Here is a 13,136-nt window from a genome sequence, read left to right on the forward strand (position 1 = left end):
GGCGCCACTGAGCTAGGTCGAAAACAGTAACCATAAATGGCGGGAAAATGTTTATTCGGATATTTTGAGTGTTGTACGAATTTTGGGGCTTCACAATTATTACATTGCCTATGCGGAATGACTATTGTATCTTTGGTGCAAGAAATTTATGTTGACAAATGAGAGATGACGAGGAAAACACGAATAACGAATGACTATTTGGTTCACTTTCTTTATTGGAAAATTATTACAAAGACATTGAAAAGCCTACCTTTTGGCATAATTTACGTTTAAATGTATCAGCAGTTGTTAATCTTTATTGTAGTTTTGTAGATTTACCGCAGAATTTCATGATTTTTTCAGTGGAAAATTCCAACCTAAAATTCACACACTTCACTAATTTATTGGTTTCTTGAGCCAAACTTTGTGTTCGCTGTGATCTATTACTTATAATCTTCAATGAGACAACTGTTTGATAACACTTCGTAATCAAAATTTAAATATTTTTCACTTTTTATCCACTTTCAAGTTCCAACAATAAACACTTTATACCACGAAAAACTACAGAACCAAAGTCAACGCTAGTATTTACCACCACGTACTTTTAAAGTAATTCTTTCTATTGTAAGTAATTAACACTATACACGCAAAATTGTTGAACAATTCATTAAATGTCAGTTAAATGTGGCATTATGAAAATTTCTTTACTGTTTTCGACATAGTTCAAAAGTCATCACCAGAGGGCGTCTAGTTAATTTTATTTCCGAATTGAGTAAAGGATGCATTTTTGAGGCTGTGCCAACTGTGGGCGAAAAAATCCCCAGAAATGAGCGCCACCAACTTGATTTTTCCCCCGACTAGCCACTGTTGCCAACTGCGTTTCTTTTTTGGCTTGTTATGCATCCGTGAAATCAGGAAGTCTCGTCCAATTCGTAATCCGTCGGTTTGCTTAGGCCGCGTCGTAAATTAACCGTCCGGCAGATGTCTTGTCTGAATATTCATTGCGGCCGGTTTCATCAGATTAAGACATACACAGGTCGAAGGCGAGTTTGCTATTGGCGAATCCCTTGATATTACTCGGTTAACCGTCCCGTCTATACAACAAACTTCTCTTTACTTTGGAGAATTACTCGCTACGCTCGATTGTCGCCAATTCAATCTTGTGAGTAGAAAAAATCAAGTAGTTGGTGCCACCCAGCCACCTCAAACTTTTTAATTAAACCCTCGTCCAACTCTTTAATTACCCCCGGAATTTTGCGATTCAAATCAGCCACGGCCAACTACTTCCAAAGCCTGGCTTAGTCAAATCAAGCACTCGGGCCGAACCAAAATGATAACAAAACACAATCGATAATAACAATAATACGCGCTATCAGTGTGACGTAGACATTTGAGGTAGGTCAGCACCTTAAAGCTAAACAATCGCCATTTTCAATGCTTTTCTTATGGGCATTTAAAAGTTTTTCGTATTTCTTTAATGCTAGAAGTGTAGGAACATTACTTTTACAGAGAAATGATAGCTATGAAAAATGCAATGTCGTTTCTTAAAGATTTTAGCAACTGAGCTAATATTTCTGTAAGTTGAACACATAAATCCTTTTCTAACCTAACTTTTTTCAAACTTCAAAATTCAGTTTTTCTTAATTTGGACATCATATTGATGTAAATTATTATGTGGCCTTTTAAAACTGAGGGAAAAATGGTTTGCCACACTAATGACATTGGATTTCTTCTGAATGACGAATTCATGGGGTGCAACCGGCGCAACCCCAATAAACGGGTTGTTTTCTGTCCCCCTCCCCCATCACGAGGGATGAATAGCAGGTATACGAGGGTAGAGGGTTCAGGCACATACATGGTTGAAAGTAGTACGGGTTGTGAGTTCTGTGCTTCTTTCGTGAGTGTCTTTTGTTATCGTGTTTTTTCCGATCGTTCTCCATATCTTCGTGTTCTTGAATTTTTAAAATTCTGTTTTTCCAAGACATTATCTCATTTTTGTGGTACATCATTAGGTATGATTTGTGAATAATATTTTGTTGCGATACTTTGATAGTTCATGTGTAGTAGGTTTTTACATCACAACTATGGGAATGTGTTGGGCTCCAGATTGCAAACACTATAGTACTCGCGATAAATGCCATTTTTTTAGTTTTCCTAAGTCGGGAAAAGAACGAGCACTATGGAAAAAATTGTTGAGGTAATTTTTAATAGATGTTTTGATATTAATTTTTAATTGCTTGTTTCATTGTTAAATGTAGAAGAGATGTAGAACCCGGACCAGGAGCCTACGTTTGCAGCTGCCATTTTCGGGATGGAAGAAAGGAAAATGGTCCTGAATTATTTTTGCACAATATCGCAAAAAGAGCCTATTTTCAAGTGGAATCTCCAGAAAAAAAAAAGATGAAAAAACAAGGACTCCCTTCTTGTTCTAGTTCCGCTGAATCATTAAGGTAAAAAGTGAATCCTAGTTTTAAATTGATTTACAATTTGATCATTTGAATAGTGTTGATATACCGGAAGAAACAGTACCATCGACAATGAATTTAGAGGAAGTGCCATCGACGTCTACAGCCGTAGTTGCAGCACCAGCAGATATAATTCAAGATGCTCCGTTAGAATCTATGGGTGTGCAAGCACCCTTGGTGTCACATGCGGCTCTTGAAGCAGAAATGTATTTTCTCAAAAAGGAAAATGCTGAACTTAAAGCAAAAATACAATATCTGACAGTACGATTTTGCTATGAAAATGTTCAAGGAAATGACAAACTCATTGTTTTATATACCGGTCTTCCCAATAGCCAGATTTTCGAAGCATTGTTTCACTTAATCGAAAAGTTGGACATAAAATATTACCACAAATGGACAGTCCAAAAGTTAACTAGAATTGACCAACTCTTTTTAACCCTAGTAAAATTACGACTCAATTTCCCTCAACTTGATTTGGCGCAACGCTTTGGGGTTGCCCAAAGCACAGTTTCTAATATTATTTTAACATTTGTCCATGTAATATATGAAATTTTATATAAACAGTTTATGACGACAATGCCTTCGCGCGAAAAAAATAAATCTTGCTTGCCAACATGTTTTAGCAATTTTACTAATTGTAGAGCAGTTCTAGATTGTACCGAAATTTTCACTGTGGTATCACGTAAGTCTATGTCAACACAGAAATTAACATATAGTACTTACAAACATCATAATACTTTCAAAGGGCTAATTGGAGTTGCACCCAATGGTGTCATCACATTTGTAAGTGATTTATACGTGGGATCAACTTCTGATCAAAAAGTTGTTTTAAATTGTGGAATAATCGACATGTTAAAAACTGGAGATATGATTTTAGCCGATAAGGGATTTTTGATCCAAAATATTCTGCCACCAGGGGTCACTTTGAATATTCCACCTTTTTTATCAAATGTCCAATTTACACCAGAGCAAGTTAAGTGTACCGAAAATATTGCACGTGCAAGAATACACGTCGAAAGGGCAATACGCCGATTAAAATGTTATCATATTTTAAATTTTTTGCCAGAGTCTTTGTGCCACTATGGAGATATTGTTTTTAAAGCGACTGCCGCTTTAACAAACCTCCAATTTCCATTAATTAAAGAGGTAGCAGAATTGTTTCAGGATTGTGATGATTAAAATAATGTAAAATAAAAACCATCTATTTATATACAGTTTATTATTGTGAAATAAAGGAAATATATTGGTCAAGATAAAATTCTTTTAAAATATTGATATTTTCTGACCACCCCGGATCTTTTTCAATTTGAAATATCTCTGTGCACTTTGGTGTCCACACGACAAAGTAGCAGATACTTCGACCAGTGATGTGCATTTGCCCCTGTACTTGGTGGTAATAATTGTGATTGCTGTTAAGATTAATGTCCTCATTTTCATCCCTCCAATAAAAATATTTTTTATCCTTCAGGGCTTCAGACAAACTGTCAGTGTCCCTATATTTATATGGGCATTTAATTTCGAGAATCCCATCTTCTTCCACTAATCCATCAGGACTTGCTCCCAAAAAGCCTGATTCTTCCAACCTACAAAAAAAAGTAATATTACATTATTCATCTAAGTTATACGTGTTAATTATTTTCGACCTACCAAAATCCCGTCTCTTGGACTTTAAGATTCGTCGCTTCTTCAAATTCTCTGAGCGCTGTCTTCTCGTGGGTCTTACCCCACTGCACAGCAGCAACCCTGTCAAGCGAATAGCCTTCCGCCAAATTTTTAAATAAAGAGGGTGGGAATCTTCGTCTACTGCAAGCAGATAGTACCATGCCAAACCTGCTGGCCGTTAAACGATGTTTCCTTGCTACATGCCAATTTTCGTTAACATGTTGGCCCCGAGTGCACGCCTCAACCAGTTTAATGCGTGCCTCATCTATTCTGCACTTCTCCAAAAGAAACTTTTGTTTGTCTATGGCCTGCACGTATTCTAAGCTTTGTAGAATTTCTTCGATATCTGCAATAATTTTTCTGGCTTCTTCACTTGCTTCTGGTCTTAGGAGCCAAGTGAAGCCCACCACATTCGTGACGCCTATTTCGGCACGGAACTGAATAATTTCGTCCTCAGTAGAGGACCTAGACAGTGCCGTATAGTTTGATAATTTCGGCTTGTAAACATCAGCTAACTTAATGACTTCTGTTTGTGGTGTTGTTTTTGATGGGGCACTCCACTGACACTCAATGTCAGTAGCACTTACATTATAATGAGCATAATATAATGCTGCAGCCATATGATGGCAAGCCACGTTGCCCCTTGGGCAGGTACAATGTGCCGTCTTAACCCCTTCTTCTAGGTCATATGAAATCTAAAACACACTTTGTAGAAGAAATGTCTAACAGTTAAATAAATACAAACCTCCACAGTATAATTTAGCTTTTTCATGCTCGGTAGAACTTCTGCAGAAATTCTCATCGGTTGTACTGTGCCATCAAACCTAAATTTGGTGACGTGACCGCTGGTAAAAGCATTTTCTCCCCGAACTAAAAAGCGATTACCGTCCCCAAAAAATTTCGCAATAAAGTGAAACTTAACAATGTGCTTTTCTGCCACTAAAATGCATAAATATAATAGTTTCTCAAAGTATAATTAAAGCTTACTCACTTTCTCACCGACAACGTGGTTCCCTGTATTCTTTTATAAAGTTCGTATTTTCACAAAAAGTCACTTCTAAATTAAATTAAAGTCTCTAGTGGCACAAATTACACCCGCTGCAGCTATTTGACACGTTATTAACGCACAAACACAACCAAAAAACCGAAAAACGTATTACACCACATGTAAAAGACTGGTTGTTTAGCTTTGAGCAACTGACCTACCGTAATAAGAGTGGGGAGGTGACGTCACGACTGATAGCGCGTATTGTTGCGTTTGTTGCCGATGACGGCCGACTGTCTCTTCGTCCGTTTCCGGCGAAAGCGCGCCGGTTTGAGAATTCCGGTTTTCCAGTAACGGCGCGCTACTCTATTAAGGTGGATCGTAGTAACCTGTGCCGTGGTGACGCGTCAAACAATCGACAGTTATACTATAGATATATATTTTTTTTTCGAAAAAGTGGTGACAAGTGTGCATCACAATGTTTTGATTTGTTTATTGTTTGGTGGTGTTTGTTAATGATGGATTCCAGCGCACTCTTCGTTTTTTTGATCGGACTGGTCGTGGCGCAAGGTAAGGCCGAGTTGAATCAACTTGTATAAGATGCGTGATTTGAGTCAAGGTCGCGATGGGCTTTTGTTTCGGACCTTTTTGATTTAAGGGAGGGGAGGGACCGGTTTAGGGGCAGGTGGGTCTTTGTTCCTTCTTGGGAAACAGGTGGTTGGGGGATTATGGGATTCGAAGGGTGGTAGACAGGTGACAGGGACGGACTTGGGATTAATTCAAATTTTTTGACCCATTAAACAAAAATCATAATTTATGTTTATGTGTTGGCAACCGTGTTTACCTAACCCAATTTTTCAACCTGGCGTTATGACATAATATATTGTCATCATCAAGCATAAATTTTATTATAAACACTATTACGTACTTTATTTGAGTTTAGCACCGGAAATTTGATGTAAATATTTTGTTTTTTAATTATTAAAACTTAATGTTGGGTGTTTAGTGCCAACGCGCGATCGTAAAAGTCACTATTTGTTATTAGGTGTTAAAATTATCTTATCTGATTTTTATCAAAGATAGGAAAGTGAATCAGTTGATAAAACAGCGAAAGTATTTATCAAATGTTTGCTGTGGCTTCATTAAAAAACTCGATTTAATTAATTACAGCTTGATTTTACTTTTATTCATGTTCATCGCAGCGAATCTTTCTTTACTCGACGAAAGCAAAATATGAAAAAGAAGACTAAAAAATGATTTGAAACTTAATTAACGCTTTTATATCAAGTTTCTTTGATTTTTTGCAAGAAATTAAAGAGAAAAATGTTTACTTAGTAGCGATTGGACTAGATTTACTTGGGTTTAATTACCGGGAAAGCTTTGAGTCTTTTTACCCCTTTTCTGTAATTATTGGGATTGCTTCAAAAATAAGAAAAAAAATAAAGTTCGTTGGGTGAGTAAGTCACCCACATTCGTCCCATCGTCCCACGCGAACCCATCCCCCGCGTAGTCAGCCCCCTCCCGTGCCCCCTTGGTGGTAACAACCTGACTCCGACCGAGCCAACGAAGCGTAACTGTCGAATGCGCTAGAGCGAGGATGGATTCCTATACAACAGGGCCGGTTTAAGGAGGAGGAAAGTCGGTTTCACCTGGACGGGAGGACGAATATCCCACGAAATAAATTTCACGCTCTGGATATTTGAAACAAAGACTTTATTACAGTTGCAGTGATAATTCAACAAACAGATGGTTTGGCTTTGAAGGAAAAAAAATTAATAAAATGCGAGCGAAATGTGATGTGTGTGTGTGTGGCGGCTGGGTGGTTTTAGGTGTCTCAAAAGCATCCAAAATACTATTGTAATCGAAGTAAAATACCAATGAATATTTTTTTTTTATTCTGGAATAGTTTGTGGCGTGCCAACACTATGAGAAATTGTGAAGAAAAAGAAAAATAGTAAAACAAAATAAAGGCACTAAACCAGGTTATTTCAGTCAATTTTAAGCGAATTAGCTCCTTTCTTATTATTCTAAAAGAAGCAGAACACTGTTTAAGAAGAAAATTAATCTGAAGATTAACAAAAAAAATCACCAAACTAGGTGTGAATTACGTTTTTCAGCCTATTCCCAGTGATTTACCTCTTTTCTGAGCAAGAAAAGAAAAATAAAAGGTAACATGAATAAAAAGAATAAAGAAATATACGCAATATTATCAAAAAAAAAAAAAAACAAACAAACTTGGTGTCCTTTTATCAAGTTGTGTGTGATTTAGCCTTGTTTTTTAACCGGAAAGAAACTAAGAATATAAAAAATAAAAAAATAACCTAAACAAAAAAAGATGAGAGAAATAAGAAAATGGCAAAATAAAATAATTCACAAACATGTTTTAGTGATTTGGATTTTTTTGGCACAGAAAAAATAGTTCGTCAAAACACATTTGGTCCGATATTGTAGTAAATCAATTTTTATTTTAAATTTTGAGATGGCATTTATGGCTTTGAAAATTATAATCAGAAAAAAATATTTGTTATTTAGGGCAGGGAGTAATTGAAATTTATATTTTTTCACGACGTTTCGATGTTTATTAAAGCCTGATGAACATTTAATAAAAATCGAAACGTCGCGAAAAGTAAAAATTTTAATTACTCTTTGCTCTAAATAACCAATAGTTTTGTATTATTGTCTTTTTTTCTGTCATACGAATATATAAATACTTTCGGTTCACTTTGATAAAAACCATATATATATATATATATATATATATATATATATATATATATATATATATATATATATATATATATATATATATATATATATATATATATATATATATATATATGTATTTTGAGCCACGAACTCAATCACATATTTTACGATATGTTGTCGAAAAACTCTAAAATCTCGAAACTAGGAGTGAATTACATTATTTTAGCAAATTCTCAGTGAAAAAAGAAGAAGAAAAACTGAATAGAAGAAATGAAGGAATATAAAAATAGCAAAATAAGACAGCAAAAAAACATTAAACTAGGTTTCAATTGTTATCCCAGCCAATTATGAGTGATGTAGTTCTTTTTCTAGTTGAAAAATCACTTATTGTAAAATATTTTTGTTGAAACCAAACAACAAGATCAATAAAAAGATATAAAATTTAAGGCACTAAACTAGGCCGGAGTTAAGTTATTTCAGTCTGTTTTGAATGATTAAGCTTTTTTACAAAAAAAAAGAAGAATATAAAAAGCATATAAAGAATATAAAGAATAAAGAAATATAATTATGTAAAATGTAAAAACTACATTTAAATCAGTTTATTTCAGCAAATTGCTGGTGATTTATTGTTAATATTAACTCAGTTATTTTAAGAAAATTTGGTTGGAACAAGAAAGTATAGGTATAAAAATAAAACCTGAATAAAAAGAAGAGAGAAATATACAAAATCAAAATAAAAAATAAAATACTTTCACTAAATTGGGTGTTCATTTTTGTCTGTTCGTACTTATTTTGGGAAAATTTGTCAAAACAAACCGAAAAGTATTTAAAATGAAAAAAAAAAACGTAACATGAATAATAATAAGCGACTATGAAAATAACAAATCAATATCCAGCAGAAACTCGCTTTTTCCAGGAGAATTCGTCGGAATAAGCTAAAAAGTAAGTACTTTGTAAAGAGAGAAAAAAATGAAAAAGGCATGTTTAGAGTGAACAATAAAACATAAATAGGTATAGATATCAAAATAAAATAAAACCAAATCTACCAAACTAGGTCTGAGTTACGCTATTTTAACCAGATCTGAATGATTTAACCTCGAATTTAACGCTTTTTAGACAAAAACTGACTTCTTTCAAGAAATTTCGTCCAAAAAAGTTATCAAAGAAAAAAAAAGAAAAAAGTAATATGAATAATAAATTATAATAATAAAATTATAATTATAATTATAAAAATTATTTATAAATAATAAATTAATAATAAAGCAATATAAAATTATCAGAATAAAATAAAACTAAAACCAATAAACTGGGTCTAAGTTATGTTATTTCAGCATTTGGGCGATTTAACCAAATCAAACCGACAAGTATTTAAAAAGTATAAGTCCAACACAGCATGAATAAAGAAATATAAAATTATTAATACAAAATGAAACAACAACACCAAACTAAGTCTGAGTTTCAGTGAGAATTGACTGTCACTTGGAGTCAAAAATTTCTCAAACGTTTGTAAAACATGTGAAAAAAAATAAGGTTACCAAACTTTTTTTAAGTCTATTCTGAGTGGTTAGTTCTTTTTTGAGCAAAAATTTTACTTTCACATCGATACACAACGACAAGTATTTAAAAAGAATAAAAAAGAAAACATAAATAAATAAAACAAGGTAATGTGGAAATATCAACACATAGGAAGCAATTTATTGGGTTTTGGCTCTCCAATTGTTTCCAAAAGAAAATGCTTAATTACATCAGAAATAATCACAAATAATGAGATTTAGAAGGATTTCATTAAAAAATTCAAGCTTTTTTAAGCGTATTTTTGACCAATAAACCCACTTTTTTCCGAAACAAATCGACTACTATTTAGAAAGAACAAAAAAAACGTAACGTAAACAAGTTAAATAAAGTAATTAAAAGTATCAACATACAGGAAACAATTTATTAAGTTTTGGCTCTCGAAATACGTATTTCCAGAAAAAACGCCTTATCACATCAGAAATAATCAGAAAAAATGAACAGTAGGGGGATTTCAATGAAAAATTCGAAGGCTATCAAACGCCAACAGACTCTGATGATCTTTTAATCGAGAATCTGATAGACGATACAAAATTACTCACAATCTCCAAGTTCAAGTTTCCCACATAATCGTGATAAGACCTGCTTTTTTAACGTCTAGATAACAACAACGTCACAAGCTTGAAACTTGCTTAACTATTTACGTACAGTCGCTATCTTCCCAGTTAAGAAATAAGGTAACATTAGACTGCGTTAGTTATCCAACTTTCAGTTTATCCTCCCACCGAGATTAAATCACCGAAATTATCGCATAAACGAGCAAAAAGCCCCGTCGATTCTCTTCTTCGAACGCAAAAAGCTGCGTCGAAATTTACCGAGTCGTACATCTCACACGTCGCTAGCAAGGGGACGAAATCCCGGAGTTTAAGATTAGAGTCGCGCTCCGGGTAACTCCCATACCGGAAGATTGATCAGAGTGTTTGTTGTTGGCGAGTTCTGGAAAAATAGCGGACGGTGTGCTGTAAGGCCAACGGACCGAAACGAGATGCATTTTCCCGGTTTTGATATCAACGAATTAAAAACAAAGGCCTCGGCGAATATTTCAATTTCAACTCAAGAATATACAGGGTGCTCAAAAACTGGCGCACCAATTCAGTGCTACGTTGTTGAGAAGCAACAAAAAAATGTTGAAAAAATTCCTAAAGTCATATTTTAAAAAATCTGGAGCTACAAACTTATTGTGTTAACTTCTTTAGTTTTCATTATTTTTTATGTTTTTATATTTCGCACTAAGTAATCATTCCCTAACAAAACGTTGAATAATTATTTTTAAGTTTCCTTTAGACTTTAGCAGTTTTTTGAATTTAAAAAAATTAAAATTCATCAAAAAAATCACAGTTTGTAGATGTGCCAACACTGGGAATTATTTCCTAGGAAACCTTTTCAAAATCATTTATTTTTATTTGGAAATAAAATTAACTAGACGCCCTCTGGTGATGACTTTTGAACTATGTCGAAAACAGTAAAGAAATTTTCGTAATGCCACATTTAACTGACATTTAATGAATTGTTCAACAATTTTGCGTGTATAGTGTTAATTACTTACAATAGAAAGAATTACTTTAAAATTACGTGGTGGTAAATACTAGCGTTGACTTTGGTTCTGTAGTTTTTCGTGGTATAAAGTGTTTATTGTTGGAACTTGAAAGTGGATAAAAAGTGAAAAATATTTAAATTTTGATTACAAAGTGTTATCAAACAGTTGTCTAATTAAAGATTATAAGTAATAGATCACAGCGAACACAAAGTTTGGCTCAAGAAACCAATAAATTAGTGAAGTGTTATGAATTTTAGGTTAGAATTTTCCACTGAAAAAATCATGAAATGCTGCGGTAAATCTACAAAACTACAATAAAGATTAACAACTGCTGATACATTTAAGCATAAATTATGCCAAAAGGTAGGCTTTTCAATGTCTTTGTAATAATTTTCCAATAAAGAAAGTGAACCAAACAGTCATTCGTTATTCGTGTTTTCCTCGTCATCTCTCATTTGTCAACATAAGTTTCTTGCATCAAAGATACAATAATCATTCCGCATAGGCAATGTAATATTTGTGAAGCCTCAAAATTCGTACAACGCTCAAAATATCCGAATAAACATTTTCCCGCCATTTATGGTTACTGTTTTCGACCTAGCTCAGTGGCGCCCCCAACGGTAATTTTACTTCCGAATAGGAACTCTAGATGTGCCAACACTGAGAATTATTTCCTAGGAAACCTTTTCAAAATCATTTATTTTTATTGTTGATCAAATTCAATTGTGATCTCGACTGTTAGACAACGTTGCCACATATCATTTATTTAAAATTCGTTATTTATCAACAACTTTAATGCAAAGTATTTTTTTACTATTTTTACCTTTATATGTAAGCAATTCTTTTCCACACTCCATTGAGTTGGTGCGCCAGTTTTTGAGCACCCGGTATATTTAGTTTGAAAAATGTCGCATTCAGGTGAACGTATCCGCTGGTTAATTGATTAGAAAGTGGCATAAATGTCATGAATTTATCTTTCCATAACTCAAATCTCACTTTGTCCTTTTATGAATGGTAAAAGCCCTTTAAAAACCCTTTCACGTATTCCATATCACGCTGAAAACATTTCCACGCATCATCAACATGAAGCGAAATCCTCGTCGTTCGATCGACTTAATCGTGCATGGTCTCGACCGATAACAATTGACACACAATTAACTCTCGAGCCGTTATTAATACCGATCTGGCCCCAATTGAAAACGCTTGGTACACCGCCAGATAGCGCACAATAGTGACAATTTAACACTGTGTTTATCTTGACGTTTCAGGAGTACCTAGCTACACAGGGTGATTCATTAAGGGTCTATATTTGAAACTTTTTAACTTCTAAAGTAGCTGGAATTTTAAATTTTGCACTTTTATTACATTTTTGAATTCACCTTTTGAAACAGAGTAAAATGTATTAATTGTTAGTACTCATCTGTCATAGTTTTTGACGTATGTCAGTTTGTTTAAGCAAATTTTTTAGGCAGTGATGACTAAAAAATGATTACAACACAGTTTTTTCAATTGCGTTCAAAAGAATATTGATTTTTAAAGAAATTTTCATCAAAATCTTCTGTCTATCTCTTGCAGTTTTTGAAGAATCGCAAAAAACGGATTTTAGCTGATTATTTTCAATTTTAATCGAGTAAACTGTCGGAAAATACGACAAAGGTGTGGTAATAATTATAGTTCCTTTATTGGGAGAGTTGAGACACTGAACGTCAAACCGAGCCAATTTTGTATTATGTGAATAAGGTATATATTGCTATCCTTTTTTATTAAAATTTTTGTTAGTAACTCATGTCAGAGGTTCATGTCGAAAATAATTTCAAGGTTATAATTTTTGTCAAATGAATAAAATGACATAATTTTACGTCAAATTTAACCAGAGACGTAGGAATCGTAGGAATTTTGGGATTACTATTTAAAACAAGAAAATAATTGAATACCTACAAATATTAATGTTCACATTTTTGAAATTTGTCGACATTTATTTTAATATTAAATACATATCATAAAACATACTTCAATGCTAAACATGTCTTTCTTCCGGTCACAATTTTAGGCTAAACATCTCGTCCCAAAAATTGGTCATCAAGAACCCATCATATTTTGCGTCGTTTTTTCAAATTTTCCAAAAAAATGATATTGAAGGTGTTCTCGTGTGAAAAACGTAACAAAATCGTGAATTCCAATTACTTTATAATTTGAAACAGAATCTATAGTTCACGTAGAAGCTAAAGGC

The 13,136-nt window shown here is 33.7% G+C and overlaps 3 protein-coding genes across 10 annotated transcripts in view; 2 read left to right on the forward strand and 1 right to left on the reverse strand.

The window, feature by feature from the left end:
- Positions 1 to 487: 487 nt before the first annotated feature.
- On the forward strand, positions 488 to 3,702 carry LOC135266866 (uncharacterized). 3 transcript variants are annotated; one of them, XM_064358241.1, is made up of 7 exons: positions 489 to 1,555; positions 1,614 to 1,991; positions 2,044 to 2,176; positions 2,238 to 2,429; positions 2,483 to 3,126; positions 3,190 to 3,266; positions 3,322 to 3,652. In XM_064358241.1, exons 2-7 carry the CDS (start codon positions 1,652 to 1,654, stop codon positions 3,337 to 3,339), a joined length of 1,404 nt encoding a protein of 467 aa, XP_064214311.1. In that variant the 5' UTR covers positions 489 to 1,555; positions 1,614 to 1,651; the 3' UTR covers positions 3,340 to 3,652. The 3 variants fall into 3 exon arrangements, 2 of the variants coding, with proteins under 2 accessions (XP_064214310.1, XP_064214311.1); XM_064358240.1 differs by having other exon boundaries at positions 488 to 1,555; positions 3,190 to 3,702; XR_010335069.1 differs by having other exon boundaries at positions 494 to 1,555; positions 2,047 to 2,176; positions 2,483 to 3,702.
- Positions 3,647 to 5,360, reverse strand: LOC135266868 (uncharacterized). Of its 3 annotated transcripts, XR_010335071.1 has the most exons (5): positions 5,098 to 5,358; positions 4,852 to 5,045; positions 4,514 to 4,801; positions 4,092 to 4,452; positions 3,647 to 4,027 (listed from the first exon to the last, which is right to left on the reverse strand). XR_010335071.1 is itself a non-coding variant. In XM_064358244.1 (4 exons), exons 2-4 carry the CDS (start codon positions 4,906 to 4,908, stop codon positions 3,664 to 3,666), a joined length of 1,131 nt encoding a protein of 376 aa, XP_064214314.1. In that variant the 5' UTR covers positions 4,909 to 4,976; positions 5,106 to 5,360; the 3' UTR covers positions 3,647 to 3,663. The 3 variants fall into 3 exon arrangements, 2 of the variants coding, with proteins under 2 accessions (XP_064214314.1, XP_064214313.1); XM_064358244.1 differs by having other exon boundaries at positions 4,092 to 4,801; positions 4,852 to 4,976; positions 5,106 to 5,360; XM_064358243.1 differs by having other exon boundaries at positions 4,092 to 4,801; positions 5,098 to 5,359.
- A 95-nt stretch (positions 5,361 to 5,455) lies between these two features.
- Positions 5,456 to 13,136, forward strand: part of Fas3 (Fasciclin 3) — a 115,023-nt gene continuing 107,342 nt past the window's right edge. For 3 of the 4 annotated variants that reach the window (XM_008196711.3, XM_015981046.2, XM_064358242.1), the window contains exon 1: positions 5,458 to 5,661. In XM_008196711.3, the coding sequence (XP_008194933.2) occupies positions 5,607 to 5,661 (55 nt within the window). In that variant the 5' untranslated portion in view covers positions 5,458 to 5,606. Of the gene's footprint in view, positions 5,662 to 13,136 lie in introns of all 4 variants that reach the window. The other variant, XM_015981045.2, reaches the window with a different exon arrangement.

The sequence above is a fragment of the Tribolium castaneum genome, chromosome 8 (genome assembly GCF_031307605.1).
Source record: "Tribolium castaneum strain GA2 chromosome 8, icTriCast1.1, whole genome shotgun sequence".
NCBI lineage: Eukaryota > Metazoa > Arthropoda > Insecta > Coleoptera > Tenebrionidae > Tribolium > Tribolium castaneum.

Excerpts from the sequence above, each read along its gene's own strand:
- LOC135266866 (XM_064358240.1), top strand. The coding sequence starts at position 1,652 with ATGTGGCCTTTTAAAACTGAGGGAAAAATGGTTTGCCACACTAATGAC. Across the intron at positions 1,992-2,043 it reads TTTTTGTGGTACATCATTAG|TAGGTTTTTACATCACAACT; the intron begins GTATGATTTGTG and ends GTTCATGTGTAG. Across the intron at positions 2,430-2,482 it reads AGTTCCGCTGAATCATTAAG|TGTTGATATACCGGAAGAAA; the intron begins GTAAAAAGTGAA and ends TCATTTGAATAG.
- LOC135266868 (XM_064358243.1), bottom strand. Across the intron at positions 4,802-4,851 it reads AGCTAAATTATACTGTGGAG|ATTTCATATGACCTAGAAGA; the intron begins GTTTGTATTTAT and ends AGTGTGTTTTAG. Across the intron at positions 4,028-4,091 it reads GTCCAAGAGACGGGATTTTG|GTTGGAAGAATCAGGCTTTT; the intron begins GTAGGTCGAAAA and ends TTTTTTTTGTAG.